The 13488-nt window shown below is 41.7% G+C and overlaps 1 protein-coding gene across 2 annotated transcripts in view; it reads left to right on the top strand.

Annotated features, from left to right (window-relative positions):
- LOC131814842 (C4b-binding protein alpha chain-like) overlaps positions 1 to 3461 on the top strand; it is a 56679-nt gene extending 53218 nt beyond the window's left edge. The window contains exons 10-12 of one of the 2 annotated variants that reach the window (XM_059146228.1): positions 1240 to 1413; positions 2325 to 2500; positions 3047 to 3461. In XM_059146228.1, the coding sequence (XP_059002211.1) occupies positions 1240 to 1413; positions 2325 to 2500; positions 3047 to 3220 (524 nt within the window). In that variant the 3' untranslated portion in view covers positions 3221 to 3461. The remainder of the gene's footprint in view (positions 1 to 1239; positions 1414 to 2324; positions 2501 to 3046) is intronic. The other variant, XM_059146227.1, reaches the window with a different exon arrangement.
- Positions 3462 to 13488: the final 10027 nt, after the last annotated feature.

The raw sequence follows: 13488 nt of genomic DNA, 5'->3' as shown, positions 1-13488 counted from the left end.
CTTATAACTTGGTTCTGATTGACCAAAATCATGATTTTGGCACATGCTCACTTTATGACCGAGTATCAGGCACAGCTTCTATCAGGACCAAACAACATGTCAAGAGTTATATCTTAAACAGCACATTGCATGGCCTTGCTTCAGGATCTCAAGGGTATATGCTATGATGGTCCCATTGACATTTGCATGCTTTCTGATTATAACCACTTTCAATGTACGAGGTTCTGCTGCATCTTAAGTTAAAAGCAGCAGGACAATTACACTGCAACTGCCTCAATAGAACAAAAGATGTTCTTAGTGTCCTAGGCATTTAGGAATTTACAAGGATTTAGGAGGTCTGCACCAGGAACCCAGATGGATTATCTATCTATCTATCTATATTTATCTCAACATGCTGGTTTCTTCTTGCTCTTTCAGTATAATTAATATAATATCATTGTTATTCTGGATCAATGTGGATGTTCAGATAATATAGTATCATCAGATTCTATTATGACAGGGGCAAGGGAGTTATCATACACGATGGCTGAAACTACAAATACATGATTTGATTCTTCTGTGTGTATGCAAACTGTCTCTGACCCTCTTTTTAGATAGGGATGGAAAGAAGGCATATGCTAAACCAGTGGTCATCATTTCCCCAAAGATACAAAAATCTACTCTAGCAAAGATATCAAATCTGAAATGAGAACAAAAATGTTGTTGAGTTTTGAATAGTCGACTATAATTCCCCAGAATCCTAACTTCTCTTGTAGACTGGGGAAGTAAATAGTAATAGAATGGGGAGGCAGCTTCAGTTCTTTAAGAGTGGCACCAATTCCCCCATTTCCCCTTCCACCTTGGTATATGATATGTTTTGAAATATGCTGTCTTTGCTTGAGGGGGGATGGGGATGAGCAAGATCAATGGCTTCTACTTGACTTCTTGGATATGACAGGTCTTACCCCAAAAGCCAAGAACTCAACATGGGGGTTGAACAAAGTATTAATTTTAGCCATTCCCATTATCCATTTGAAGATATGAGATGACCACCAGATGGTCTAATGATGGGGCCAGGATGGTTCCTCAGCCTTAGGCTTACAGGAGGGCAGCCCAGGTCTTGGGTTGGGCTAAGTGTTCCCCTGAGCAGAGAAGATGACAGGACAAAATGGAGCCTCCTACAAAACACACATTATGGAATGAGTTATTTTTTACATTCGATAAGCTCACGCTTTCTCACTTTTATCTCTCACCGTCAAGACTGTGATTTCCCTCCTGAGGTTGCCCACGGATATTATGAAGAAACGAAAAGATTGTGGGCATTCATACAAAATGAAGTGATATATAGATGTGACAAAGGATACACTCTGGTTGGAGAGGCCAAACTCTCTTGCCGTTCTTCACACTGGACCCCTGAAGCCCCTCAGTGTAAAGGTAACTCCAGTTCCCTTTTCAGTCAGGTGGGTGGAAGGGTCACAAAAGCATGGAAGCATTTGATTTGATTTGATTTGATTTATTTGAAATCGTGACTGTGTTCAGGACACAAACAGTACAAAGGGAATACATAAACATCAACCTCCCTTCCTCTTTCCCCCAGTGACAAAAATTCAGCCCCTATGCCCACTTTCCTGTATATTTCCAGAAAAATCCTGCACATGACCCATTTCATCTATGGCCTGTGGCAAAATTTTCATGCAAGCTTGCTCTAGCATGAATGTGGGCTCTCATGGGCTAATTGCAAACATCACGAAGTGGTAAAGACTTCCATCACAGCCTCATGCAAGGCCTCACAGGCTCCTGCTGTGTTGTGGGGACAGGACAGGTAAAGGTCATGTCTGACTTTTACAGGCACACAGGTTAATAGCATGTTGCCATCAGCAACTCCGGGGATGATTGGCCACCATAGTCCATTACACACAGAGGCCATTCGGTAGGAGGGAACATTTCATAGCTCATGTCTTGCTGGGATCGAGAGATAAGGGATACTTACTTTGATAGCTGAGGACTGGGGGTCACATGCTTTTTAAAATATCCTATCATGTTCTTAAAAAGTATGAAGACCTTGGGCAAGGTTCTTAACCTGTCTGTATCTCAACTTTCTCCCAGAAAATGGGAGTGATAACAGTCCTTACCTCACAGAGCTGAATCACATAAAATGTTCAGCCTGAGTCTGATATATCAGTGTGGCCAATGCTCAACCAAAATGCTAACAAATATTACTGTTACCTAAACCAAAGATAAAACAATTCACAGCACCTGTGATAGTTAATTCTTATAATCCTAACCTGTTGTCATGTCTTTTTCTTTAGATTTACATATTGCTTAAAACTGTGTTTTCGTTGTAGCTCTGTGTCCAAAACCAGAAATAGCCCATGCAAAGCTGTCTGTGATTAAGCATCAATATCTTCAATCTTCAAATGTCACCATCCAGTGTGACTCTGGCTATGAATTGGTTGGTCCCCAAAGTGTCACATGCTTAGAGAGCAGAACCTGGTACCCTGAGTTGCCCAAGTGCGAGTGGGTAAGTGACATGATTCAAGAAAAGCTCCTGTGGTAGCCAGTCCTAAAATAGGGGCCTCCCTCTAAACACTGTCCCAGCCCCCAGTGGTGAGATCTGAGTTGTCAACAGCCAGTTCTGAGTCTTTCAGAGGAACTTTTTTCTTTTTTGAACACTGTGGTTCAGTAGAAGTGGCAAGCTTTCCTCTCTTACTAGAGGAGAAAGAAAAACGAAGCCCCTTAGGGAGAAGAGGGCCTCAGGTACCTGGGACTTTTTCTAGACTATATAATATGCTGTGTTCCGTTTCTGGATGGTCTCAGAAACATCTGGATGTCTCTGTCCTCACAGAAGCCCCCTACGAAGCTCTCTCAGAACAGATCCATATCCCTCCAGGAAGGACCATGTTGGGACCCAGGATGTTTTCTGGTTTTCCTGCTCACCAGGCAGTTCTGGGCTTGGTCTTGGCTCTGAGCTATAGTCCTGTCATTGCCAAGAGTCACTCCTCAATCCTGCTCCTTCTTTTTTTGAAGTGAAGCCACTCAACCACACCCATCCTCTACTCTCTTTCAGGTGATCCCCGAAGGCTGTGAACATGTCCGCAAAGGCAGAAAGATCATTCAGTGTCTCCTCAACCCAGTGGATGTGAAAATGGCCATGGAGCTGTATAAGTTTTCTTTGGAGATCGAACTACTGGAACTACAGAGAGACAAGGAAAAGAAATATACTATGGAGACAACACTGTAATTTCCCCTAAAAGAGAGAGAAAAATGTGCCACCTTCAATACAATACAGATCCCTTCAGGTCATCAGCTCTACTCTCCCCTTTGCACCATCATTTATGGTAGTAAATGTCTAGAAAGGATAATTTGTTCACAGTTAGTGCTTTGTGACTGTAGAGTTATTGATGATCTTGTAGCTGGTGGTTTTCCTTTTCTGGACACAAAGTGCACATTTTTTTTCAAGTAAAGAAATTATGTATCAGAAATGATTTTGCCTTTGTGGTCATTAGGACTCTGTCCTTAATGAGGTCCCTAAACACACCCATTCCAGAAAGTTAATACACTTCCTGAGTGTAAGGGTCTTGGACTTGGGCTCACAGCCAAGCATTTCCCTGGTTGCCTCACTGCACACTTGCACACGTGCTAATCCTTCAACTCCTCAGTATTTAGAGTCAATGTCAACACACCCCATGTTCCTAGTTTGTTCTCCCCATTTGAAGGGAGTCCTGCCCTTTACAAACCCTTGTGCCCTTGCCCTCTGCCTAACTAATGCTACGTCTCGACATCTGCCTGACAAGAAAGGGATTTGTGTTTGTGCCTGGATCTCCTTCTTCCATTTTGAGAAAACAAACTCTGACAGACTGATGCACGAGGCCCACCCGGCGGTCACCTGTGCGTCCCCAGGTCCTCCCTGGTCCTTAACAAGAAAAGTCACATGGCCTGAGCAGGTGCCCCACCCATGAGGAGAAACCCTCATCCATCACCCGTACATCTTGGGGTACCCTGGACACTGCTGTTCCTTCTACTTGCCACGTCGTCCAAGGGTTGCCTCCTCTGAAATCTCTCATTTGTGTCCCAGCCCTTTCGCTTGTCTCTTCCCTCTTTGTTCATAGGCCTCTGCGGGGGAGCACGGGCCGCTTTTGTTCTTATTTCCCCAAATATACTCTGCACAGGCCCTGGGGGCTCAGAGGCTTTCACTGAACTTTAGAGGCAACAGAAACTTAGAGAATCCGACCCAACACAGAGGTCTCTGCTGACCGTCCTGAAAGCTATTGGCCTGCTCCTGATTGTAGGAAATCTGTAGATTTTAATTGGGATTTCCTCTTCGACAAGGATTTGTGGGTCACTGGTTTCCTTGGAGGATGGCCCTGGAAAGCAGTGTTTAGCGAGTGGATAGTGAGAAGGGAGGACCGCTGAAGGAAGGAGATTGACTGGGGTGATTATTGTGCTTGGTGACGGGGGCTCAGGGAGGCTGACTGTGCTCCGAGAGCATGGGGGATACATTCTGCGTAGTCCTTTCAGGGGTGAGGACGTGGGGCATCTTTCCACCGATTCTGTCCTTCCATGAGTGAAGCCTGGCTCCAGCAGCTTTGGCAGCCAACCCTGTAGCCCCACTGAACATGCTCTGGAGGCAGGGCTCAAGGTCAGGTGCAGAGTGCCTGGTAGAGGAGGGTACCCTGGGGGGCCAGCAGCATCCTTCTGTGTAGGGACCGGGGCAGATCACAGCTGGCCTGTGCCGTACTTCCCTCTTCTCTGTGGCTCTCCTTCAACCTCTCTTCTGGCCTGTCCCTCTTTCTCTACTCAGAACTCTCCCTTCATCAGACCCCTGCATTATTTGGCATTAGTTGGCTCCAACAGAATTCTTTTCATTTTCTTAGAGAGTCATTGGACTTTCCACCTACGACTGGACTCCTGGCTTATAGATGGCTTTTGTTACGTGCAGTCTCACCAAATATTTACTACACCTGCCTGAAAAACAACTTGATTACAATTTATAAATAAGTTAAAAATCCATTATGGCAAATGTCCAGTTTTCCCTATTGGTTTAGGGTGTGAGGGTGCACCATGAGCCCCAAGGCTGCCTCAGGCATTTTCTCAGGGGTAGAACATCAGCTACTGGTCATTTAAATTAGTGGGCATTTAATTTTTTATTTTATTATATTATATATTTATTTTGACAGAGAGAGAGCACAAGCAGGAGTGATGGGCAGAAAGAGATGTGGGGTCCCAGCTGAGCAGGCAGCCCAATATGGGGCTCATGACCTGAGCTGAAGGTAGACATTTAACCTACTGAGCCACCCAGGCACCTCTCGTGTGCATCTTAAATATTATTTTCCACTTTATTTACTGAAAATATGATCCATGAACATAGAGAAGCCTGCTAAGTTTCTAGGTGAGACTGAAAGACACAGAAAAGCCTTATCAGAAGAATTTATAAGGAGGAATTTGTTCAGTTGGATGCTCACTGATGCTTTGGGGATGAGCAAGGGCAAGAGCCTGAATAATTTTATACCACACATTAAAAATAGATTTTAGGACATACAGAAAAATAGTTGCCTTTGCCTTATCAGGAGGTGGGCAGACGTATCACAGAAAAACAAAAATGAAAACAAAACTGGATTCTCAACATGGTCTCCTGTTAGCAGGAGCTTTATAACTGTAAACAAAGGAATACCAAACAGATGGCCATTCTATTCTATTCTATTCTATTTCATTTCATTTTTGTTTTACACATCACTCTTTATTTTGATAGCATCACTGGAAGTTCCCACTAACAAAAGTAGTTGCCCATATTATATGTCAGGCACGGATTTAAGTCCCTTATACATAGTTTTCTCACCTAATCCTTGTAATGATCCTAAGAGGTTAGAATGATTAGTCCCCTGAAAACAGCGAGGGAACCAGAAAAGCTCAGGGGGTTAATGAGATGCACGATGGAGGGTGGGAAGGACATTGATGCGAGAATCCGAGAATCCATTTCTTCCCCAGGAGTCCACTCACAGTTCACGCCTTTCCTTCTGGCTCTAGAACTGTCTGGACACAGACAAACTGATGTGAATCGTTGCATTCATCCCCCTCAGCCTCGCTGAGGAGCCCCGGGGCAGCAGGGGCTCTTTGTCCTCCAGCATGAATCTGGTTGGGTACGTGGGGAATCTACTCATCATCCCGGCCGTCCTCTTGGACCCTCCCCTCCACAGCCTCATGTACTTCTTCCTTGGCAACACGTCTCTTCTTGATATTTTTTTTTTTACCCCCACCACCATCCCCAAGATGCTGGGGACCACCCTGGACGGGCACACCAACAGATGCCCATTCTATGTACCAAGCTTCCTGCCATGGTGCTTCCTATGAACCTCCAAGGTCTGCATGGTCCGGAAAAGAGGATGTTAATGTTCCTTAGGGTTAGGTATGGGTAACTATCTGCCTCATGGAGTTGCTTTTGTGGATCTTCCCTCACCTCCTCCCCCTAGTGAAAGTGTCAACACCCTCCTCATCTCCCTCTTGTTGCCACCAAGCCTCACTCAGAAGTCTTCGATCATTAAACAACAATTTTTAAACACACCACTGCTCCTTTTCTTTGGTAAGTGCCATTTGAATTAGTTTTATATCTTAAACAAGGTCGTCCACTCTTCACTTACATTAGAATAAACATTTGGGTGGGGGAAAGAATGGAAACCTAATTTACATTTTGTATTGTATCATATTGCATTCTGCTTGCAAAAACTCATTCTTGAGTTCAGTGAGTGTTAGATAATTAGATAATTGATATTTTAAATGCATTATACACTCAGAATACTTGTTGAATCGTTCCATATGTGCTCAAACTGTTTTTACGAATATTTGAGAAATTGAGCTGAGCAGTGAGACAGAGGAGGGAAGGCAGCCAATAAAGGGATGCATTGTCAAGTCACAGACCTCTGTGGGTGACTTGAACCCATAGAGACACTATGAAGGATGTCAAAGACATACCAGAGAGTTATCTTACTCAAAGAGCAAGGGAGCTGGGGTATTGATACACTAACTTCTACGGATATTCAGGATATTAAGGTCTGCAACTGGGAAGTGTTAATTACCTAGTATTTTTGATCTGCTGTCATGTTGTTAGAATAACCTTCAGCAGTTTTTGAAAAAGCCTGGGCAAACAAAGCTGATACTGACCATCTCGAAGTTGTCCCAGAGTGTGCAGTAGAGCCCGGATGATATCAACAGGAACTTGGCAGTGTCTGCTTCACACTTCAGTATGAGTGGGGGTTCTCACGCTCTCACATCTGTACACTGGTTTTCCTGCTTTGCTTTTGCTTCTTGGCTTCACGTTCTCCACTTTTTGGTTTATTTCCTCTATTTCTTAGAGAACATCCTCAATGGGCTGCCTAGGAAATGATTATCTAGAAAGCAAAACATGAGCTTCTGTATATTTGAAACTGTCTTTTAGAAATTTTCTTGAGTATAGTTTTCTCTGTAATTTTCTCATCTTTATTTTTTTCTTCCTCTTTATGGATATTCTACTGATCACATGTTGGACCTCGTTGTCAATCCTATAACTTTCTTGTATTTTTGTTTGTTTGTTTCCTATGCCATCATCTCTGTTTTGACCCTCCTGCATGTTCTTTGGGAATATTTCCTTGCTTTTGTATTTTAATTGTCTTATACATTTTACAAAATCTTCACAGCATTTTTTAATAAAAAGTGTTCTGTTCTTAATGGATATAGTGACTATTCACATACAGAATATTAATAATAGTTTCTTTGGAATTTCTAGTCTCTGGAAACATCTGTTGTTGATGATTCTAGGCTACATGTTTATTTGTTTTTGTTTTTATTTTTGTTTTAGGATTTTATTTATTTATTTGACAGAAAGAGAGAGACAACACAAGCAGAAGGAGTGGCAAGAAGAGGGAGAGGGAAAAGCCCAACACAGGGCTCCCGGGACGCTGGGATCATGACCTGAGCTGAAGACACATGTTTAACACACTGAGCCACCCAGGTGTCCTTTATACGTTCATTCTTAAGGACAAGACCCACAGAAGCTAATCTAAGTTATATGTATTTGGGGAGACTAATCAGTAAGCTATTTTTTCTTTTGGGGAGCTACAGAGGGGCTGCTAATTGTTTCCGGGTATCCATTTTCAGGATTTACCTCCTTTAAGTAATAGAACTGCACTCACCCCTTTAAATATCAGCAGGGCACATGTGGAGCAACTGCCTAATGGGTGCAACCTCCTACTCAACTTTCTTGAAAAGGAAGCTGCTTACCTTCACTTCCTCTTTCACACTGAAATGCTGACAGGGTGCTGGCCAGCCAGTTTCCACTGTGGTGATGAGGGCAACGCCCCGGGGGATGTTAGAGGGGCAAAGAGGGAAGGGACCCTATCCCTGGATGACCTCATTGGGCAGAGCAGATAACCAACCCGAATATGCCTCTACTTCAGAATTGTAGCATAAGAGAGATATAAACTTCTGCCTCTGTTTTAGCAATCTACTGATAGCCCTACACATTCAGAGGATTTCCCAAATAGCAGTGTTTGTCGGTGTCTTCTCTATTGCTGTTCAGTTTCTTCTGAAGAAGATTCTCCAGTTTCCTGCCTGCTTCTTTACTAACTCTAATGCTTACCATGCAAAATGAGACTACTGCCTCTCTTCTTCTCCCTAAACCCCTCGGCCTTTTCCTAATGCAACATTCACCCTGTCAGCATTGATAACCTTTACTTTCCTTCTTGAAATGATTTCTCCCATCCCTAGAAAGTTGGGGAGAGGGCAGTTGGTAGATCAGAGATTTCAGATGAAAATTTATGTATAAAAAAGAGAATAGGGGCACCTGGGTGGCTCAGTGGGTTAAGCCTCTGCCTTCAGCTCAGGTCACGATCCCAGGGTCCTGGGATCAAGCCCCACATCAGGCTCTCTGCTCAGCAGGGAGCCTGCTTCCTCGTCTCTCTCTGCCTGCCTCTCTGCCTGCTTGTGATTTCTCTCTCTCTGTGTCAAATAAATAAATCAAATTTTTTAAAAAGAGAGAGAAAAAAAAAAAGAGAGAGAAAGAATATATATGAATGGTAACTATGGATTAAGCTGCCATTTTCTTTTCTTTTCTAAGATTTATTTACTTATTTTAGAGAGACAAGAGAGAGTGTGCATATGACAGGGAGGGGATACAGAGAGGGAGAAAGAATCTCAAGCAGATTCCATGCTGAGTTAGCAGCTTGACCCTGGGGCTGGATTTCAGGATGCTGAGATCCACGATATCAGACCCGATGAAATCAATAGTCAGATGCTTAATGACTGAGCCACACAGGTGCCCTAAGCTGCTGTTTTCTAATGACGGATGCAAATGGTCAGAAAAGGAACACTGTTTTCCAAAAATCTCTGATTTACAAATAGTCCTGTAAAGAGCTCTTAATCCTGTACTTGCATCATTTTAACAGATCAGCAACTGATGCCAATATTTTTAGGCTTAAAAATAAGATTATCTTCCATTATGAATATTTACACTTAAATGATGCAAATTTATATAACTGAAAATTTTTCTTGCTTAAGAGTTTTCTTAAGGAGTTTTTTTTCCCTTTATGTTTAGCTCAGGAACCAGGAGAAACGCAATAATTAAAATTTAGAATATAGCAGTTTATAGTAGATATGCATCATTTAAACTTGCTAAAATACAAATAAAAATTAAGACCAAGAGAGGTAGAAGTTAATTTTCTAAAATTTAATTTATATAGTAATTTATTTTTTATTTTCAGTCAAACTAAAATGGATCAAATATTTACATTGGTAAAACCAAATCTTAGTTCTACAGAAGCTTTTTTTCTGTTATGAAAATAGACTGTGGAATACATAGAGAAATAAATAAATACTGTCTCTTTTAAACTAGTAGTTCCCAAATTGGCTAGTTTTACATTTATACCTATGATACATTTTGAGTTAATTTTTGCACATGGTAAAGGGTGAGAGTTGTCAGTTTTTCTTTCTTTCTTTTCTTTTTGTTGAAAAGACTGTCTTTTTTCCACTTAATTACCTTGGCACCTCTGTCTAAAATGAACTGTATGTGTGTTAGTGTATTTCTGGACTTTATTTTTTCCATGGATCCGTAAGTCCATTCCTATGCCAATACCACAATGTGTTGATCATGTAGTTTCATAACAAGTCAGGAAATCAGGAAGTATGAGTCTTAATTTTATTCTGCAAAGTTTGTTTTGGCTATTTTAGGGCCTTGGATTATTCATATTCCTCTTAGGAATAGTTCATCAGTTTCTACAAAACATCTGCCGGGATTTGGATTGGAATGCTTTGAATCTCTAGGTCAATTTGAGGAGAACAGATATCTTAATAATATTGAGTCTTTCAATTCAATTCATGAACACAATACATCACTCCATTTAATCAGGCTTTCTCTGCTTTCTTTCATGAATGCTTCAGAGTTTCCAGCTACCAGGTACCATATAGAGTTGTGTCATTTTAAAAACTTTTCATTTTGAAATAATTATGGATTCACAGAAAATCACAAGGTCCAATGTGCCGTTGACCTAGTTTCTCCTGATGGTTATATCTTAGAGAACTAGAATGATATTGATAATAGCTGGACATTGACATTAGCTCAATGTGTGTGGAAACTCTACACTATTTACATATTCTTTTTATTCTTTCATCATAAGGATTCTCCTTGAACCACCCCTCTATATTTATATTCACACTCTTCTCCTGGCCCACCATTCCCATGAGGATAACCACTAATTTCTTCTCCATTACTATCATTTTGTCACTTTGACAAAGTTTTACAGAATGGAAATTATACAGTATGTGATCTTTTGAAAACGGTTTTTGTCACCTAGCAAATTGCCCTTGAGATAGTAGTACTTTCTACATTTTGATTTCCAAGTTTTTATTGCTATTGCTAGTATATAGAAATACAACTGAGTTTTGTTTGTTTGTTTGTTTTTGTTTGTTTGTTTGAATTTTTTATTTTTTATAAACATATATTTTTATCCCCAGGGGTACAGGTCTGTGAATCACCAGGTTTACACACTTCACAGCACTCACCAAAGAACATACCCTCCCCAATCTCCATAACCCCACCCCCCTTCTCCCAAACTCCCTCCCCCCAGCAACCCTCAGTTTGTTTTGTGAGATTAAGAGTCACTTATGGTATGTCTCCCTCCCAATCCCATCTTCTTTCATTTATTCTTCTCCTACCCACTTAAGCCCCCATGTTGCATCACCACTTCCTCATATCAGGGAGATCATATGATAGTTGTCTTTCTCCTACTGACTTATTTCGCTAAGCATGATACACTCTAGTTCCATCTACGTTGTCACAAATGGCAAGATTTCATTTCTTTTGATGGCTGCATAGTATTCCATTGTGTATATATACCACATCTTCTTGATCCATTCATCTGTTGATGGACATCTAGGTTCTTTCCATAGTTTGGCTATTGTGGACATTGCTGCTATAAACATTCGGGTGCATGTGCCCCTTCGGATCACTACGTTTGTATCTTTAGGGTAAATACCCAGTAGTGCAATTGCTGGGTCATAGGGCAGTTCTATTTTCAACATTTTGAGGAACCTCCATGCTGTTTTCCAGAGTGGCTGCACCAGCTTGCATTCCCACCAACAGTGTAGGAGGGTTCCCCTTTCTCCGCATCCTCGCCAGCATCTGTCATTTCCTGACTTGTTGATTTTAGCACAACTGAGTTTTATATATTGGCCATCTGTTGTGACCTTATGAAATTCTTTCATAGGTACGAGAAGGTTTTCTATACATTCTATGGCATTTACCAAATAAACAATCATGTCTGAAAATAAACACAATTTTGTTTCTGCCTTTCCAAACTGAGTGCCCTTTATTTATCTGTCTTACCTTACTGCACTAGCTAGGACCTCCAATACATTGCTGAATACGAATGATGAGGGTAGATATCCTTGCTTTGATTCCTAATCTTAAGGGAAAATCATGCAGTGTTTCAGTATTAATATCATTTGTAGATCTTTTTACATGGGTTTTCTTACATTGATAGTTCTTATTTCAAAGGTCAGAGAACTAATGTAAAGGTCCTACAAACTGCCACAAACTGTGTACACTTGAGAGCCACAGAAATGACTGCTTTGTGGGTCCATGAACTCAATGAATCATGGTGAGATAAACATGAACTAGGGATCATTTTATTGCCTGACTCCTGTAGCTCCTATTTTAACTGGGGTCGTGGTGGTTCATTTTGTTCCCAGGCATCACAGACAGCTCAGATCCAACACATCTCTAGAGGTCCTAGTGCACATTCACTAAAGCAAATCACCGAAGTTTCCTTTGGTAAAGGATTGAAGAAATGTTAGTGTATATACTTGCTATCGTGTTACATGGTCCTTCTGCAAAGGAATCTGTCTTTATGTTTGAGAATGGGTGAGAAAATTGCCAAGTTAAAAAAAAGCATAATTGGGCAAAAGATCATGACTTTCATTGGAGCAGCTTATCTCAGTCTTTGGATCACTCGTTCTTGAACTTTTTTGATTACGTATCATGCAATGCCTATGTTGGCCAATCCTTACCCTCAGGAACACCATATTCTATTAACCTCTTCAGAGATTTCTATAGGTCAGGAAGTTCTCTCCCCTGGCTGCCTTCCAACCTTGCAACCGTATATGCCTCACCATTAAAGAGGCACTCATTTTGAGGGTTTGTACCTGCACAACCCTGAGAATGAGCATCTTCCTTGATTTTGCATCCCAGGCATATTCTTACATAACTCAGTCATGGCCCTCAACTACTTTTTATCCAGTCCACTTCTGGAGGTAGAGTGCTGTTACTTAGCCTTGCTATCCTGGGGTTCTCTAATCCCCACTCCTATTAGACAGTCACATTTGATAATATCTACTGCCAAAAATGCAACCTACAGTTAGCTAGCCAGAATAGAGTTTCTCTATAATCTTGGTCCTTGTTGCTGGGACGTTCCTTATTGTCCTGGTAAATGGTCATCCTCAGGGTTCTCATGAAGAAAATAGCAGGTAGGTCTTCTGGTTTTAATAAAATAAATAATTCTTTTATTTTTATTTGAGAGAGAGAGAGAGCACGAGCAGAAGAGAGAGCCAAGGGAGAAGTAGACTGCCCACAGAGCAGGGAGCCCAGTGCAGGGCTGGATCCCAGAACCTTGGGATTATGACTTGAGCCAAAAGCAGACACTTAACCAACTGAGCTACCTAGGTGCCCCTAAAATAGATCATTCTAACATGTCTAGCTCTCTGAGTCTTTAATCATTTCCTATTTAGTCTGCCTTAGCAGTTCTGGCATCTTTATACCATTTTGGACCATCATTTTCCCCGAGCTTCCAAAAGCATCCCAGAAGCACACGAGAGCTGATTCCCAGGGCACTTGAGTTGTTATCTTGTGTCATGGAACAGTGTCCCAAGCCTGACAAACTCTCCCTTGTCCAGCTTTATGGTCCCCTCCAAGGCATACTCTCCCAGCAGCTCCTACATGCTAAGTCTTGCAGATCCTGCATATGATTCCTCTCCTCTCTTAGTAGGTCC

Source organism: Mustela lutreola, chromosome 14 (genome assembly GCF_030435805.1).
Source record: "Mustela lutreola isolate mMusLut2 chromosome 14, mMusLut2.pri, whole genome shotgun sequence".
Taxonomy (NCBI): Eukaryota; Metazoa; Chordata; class Mammalia; order Carnivora; family Mustelidae; genus Mustela; species Mustela lutreola.
This window is presented reverse-complemented; position numbering and strand designations above follow the sequence as displayed.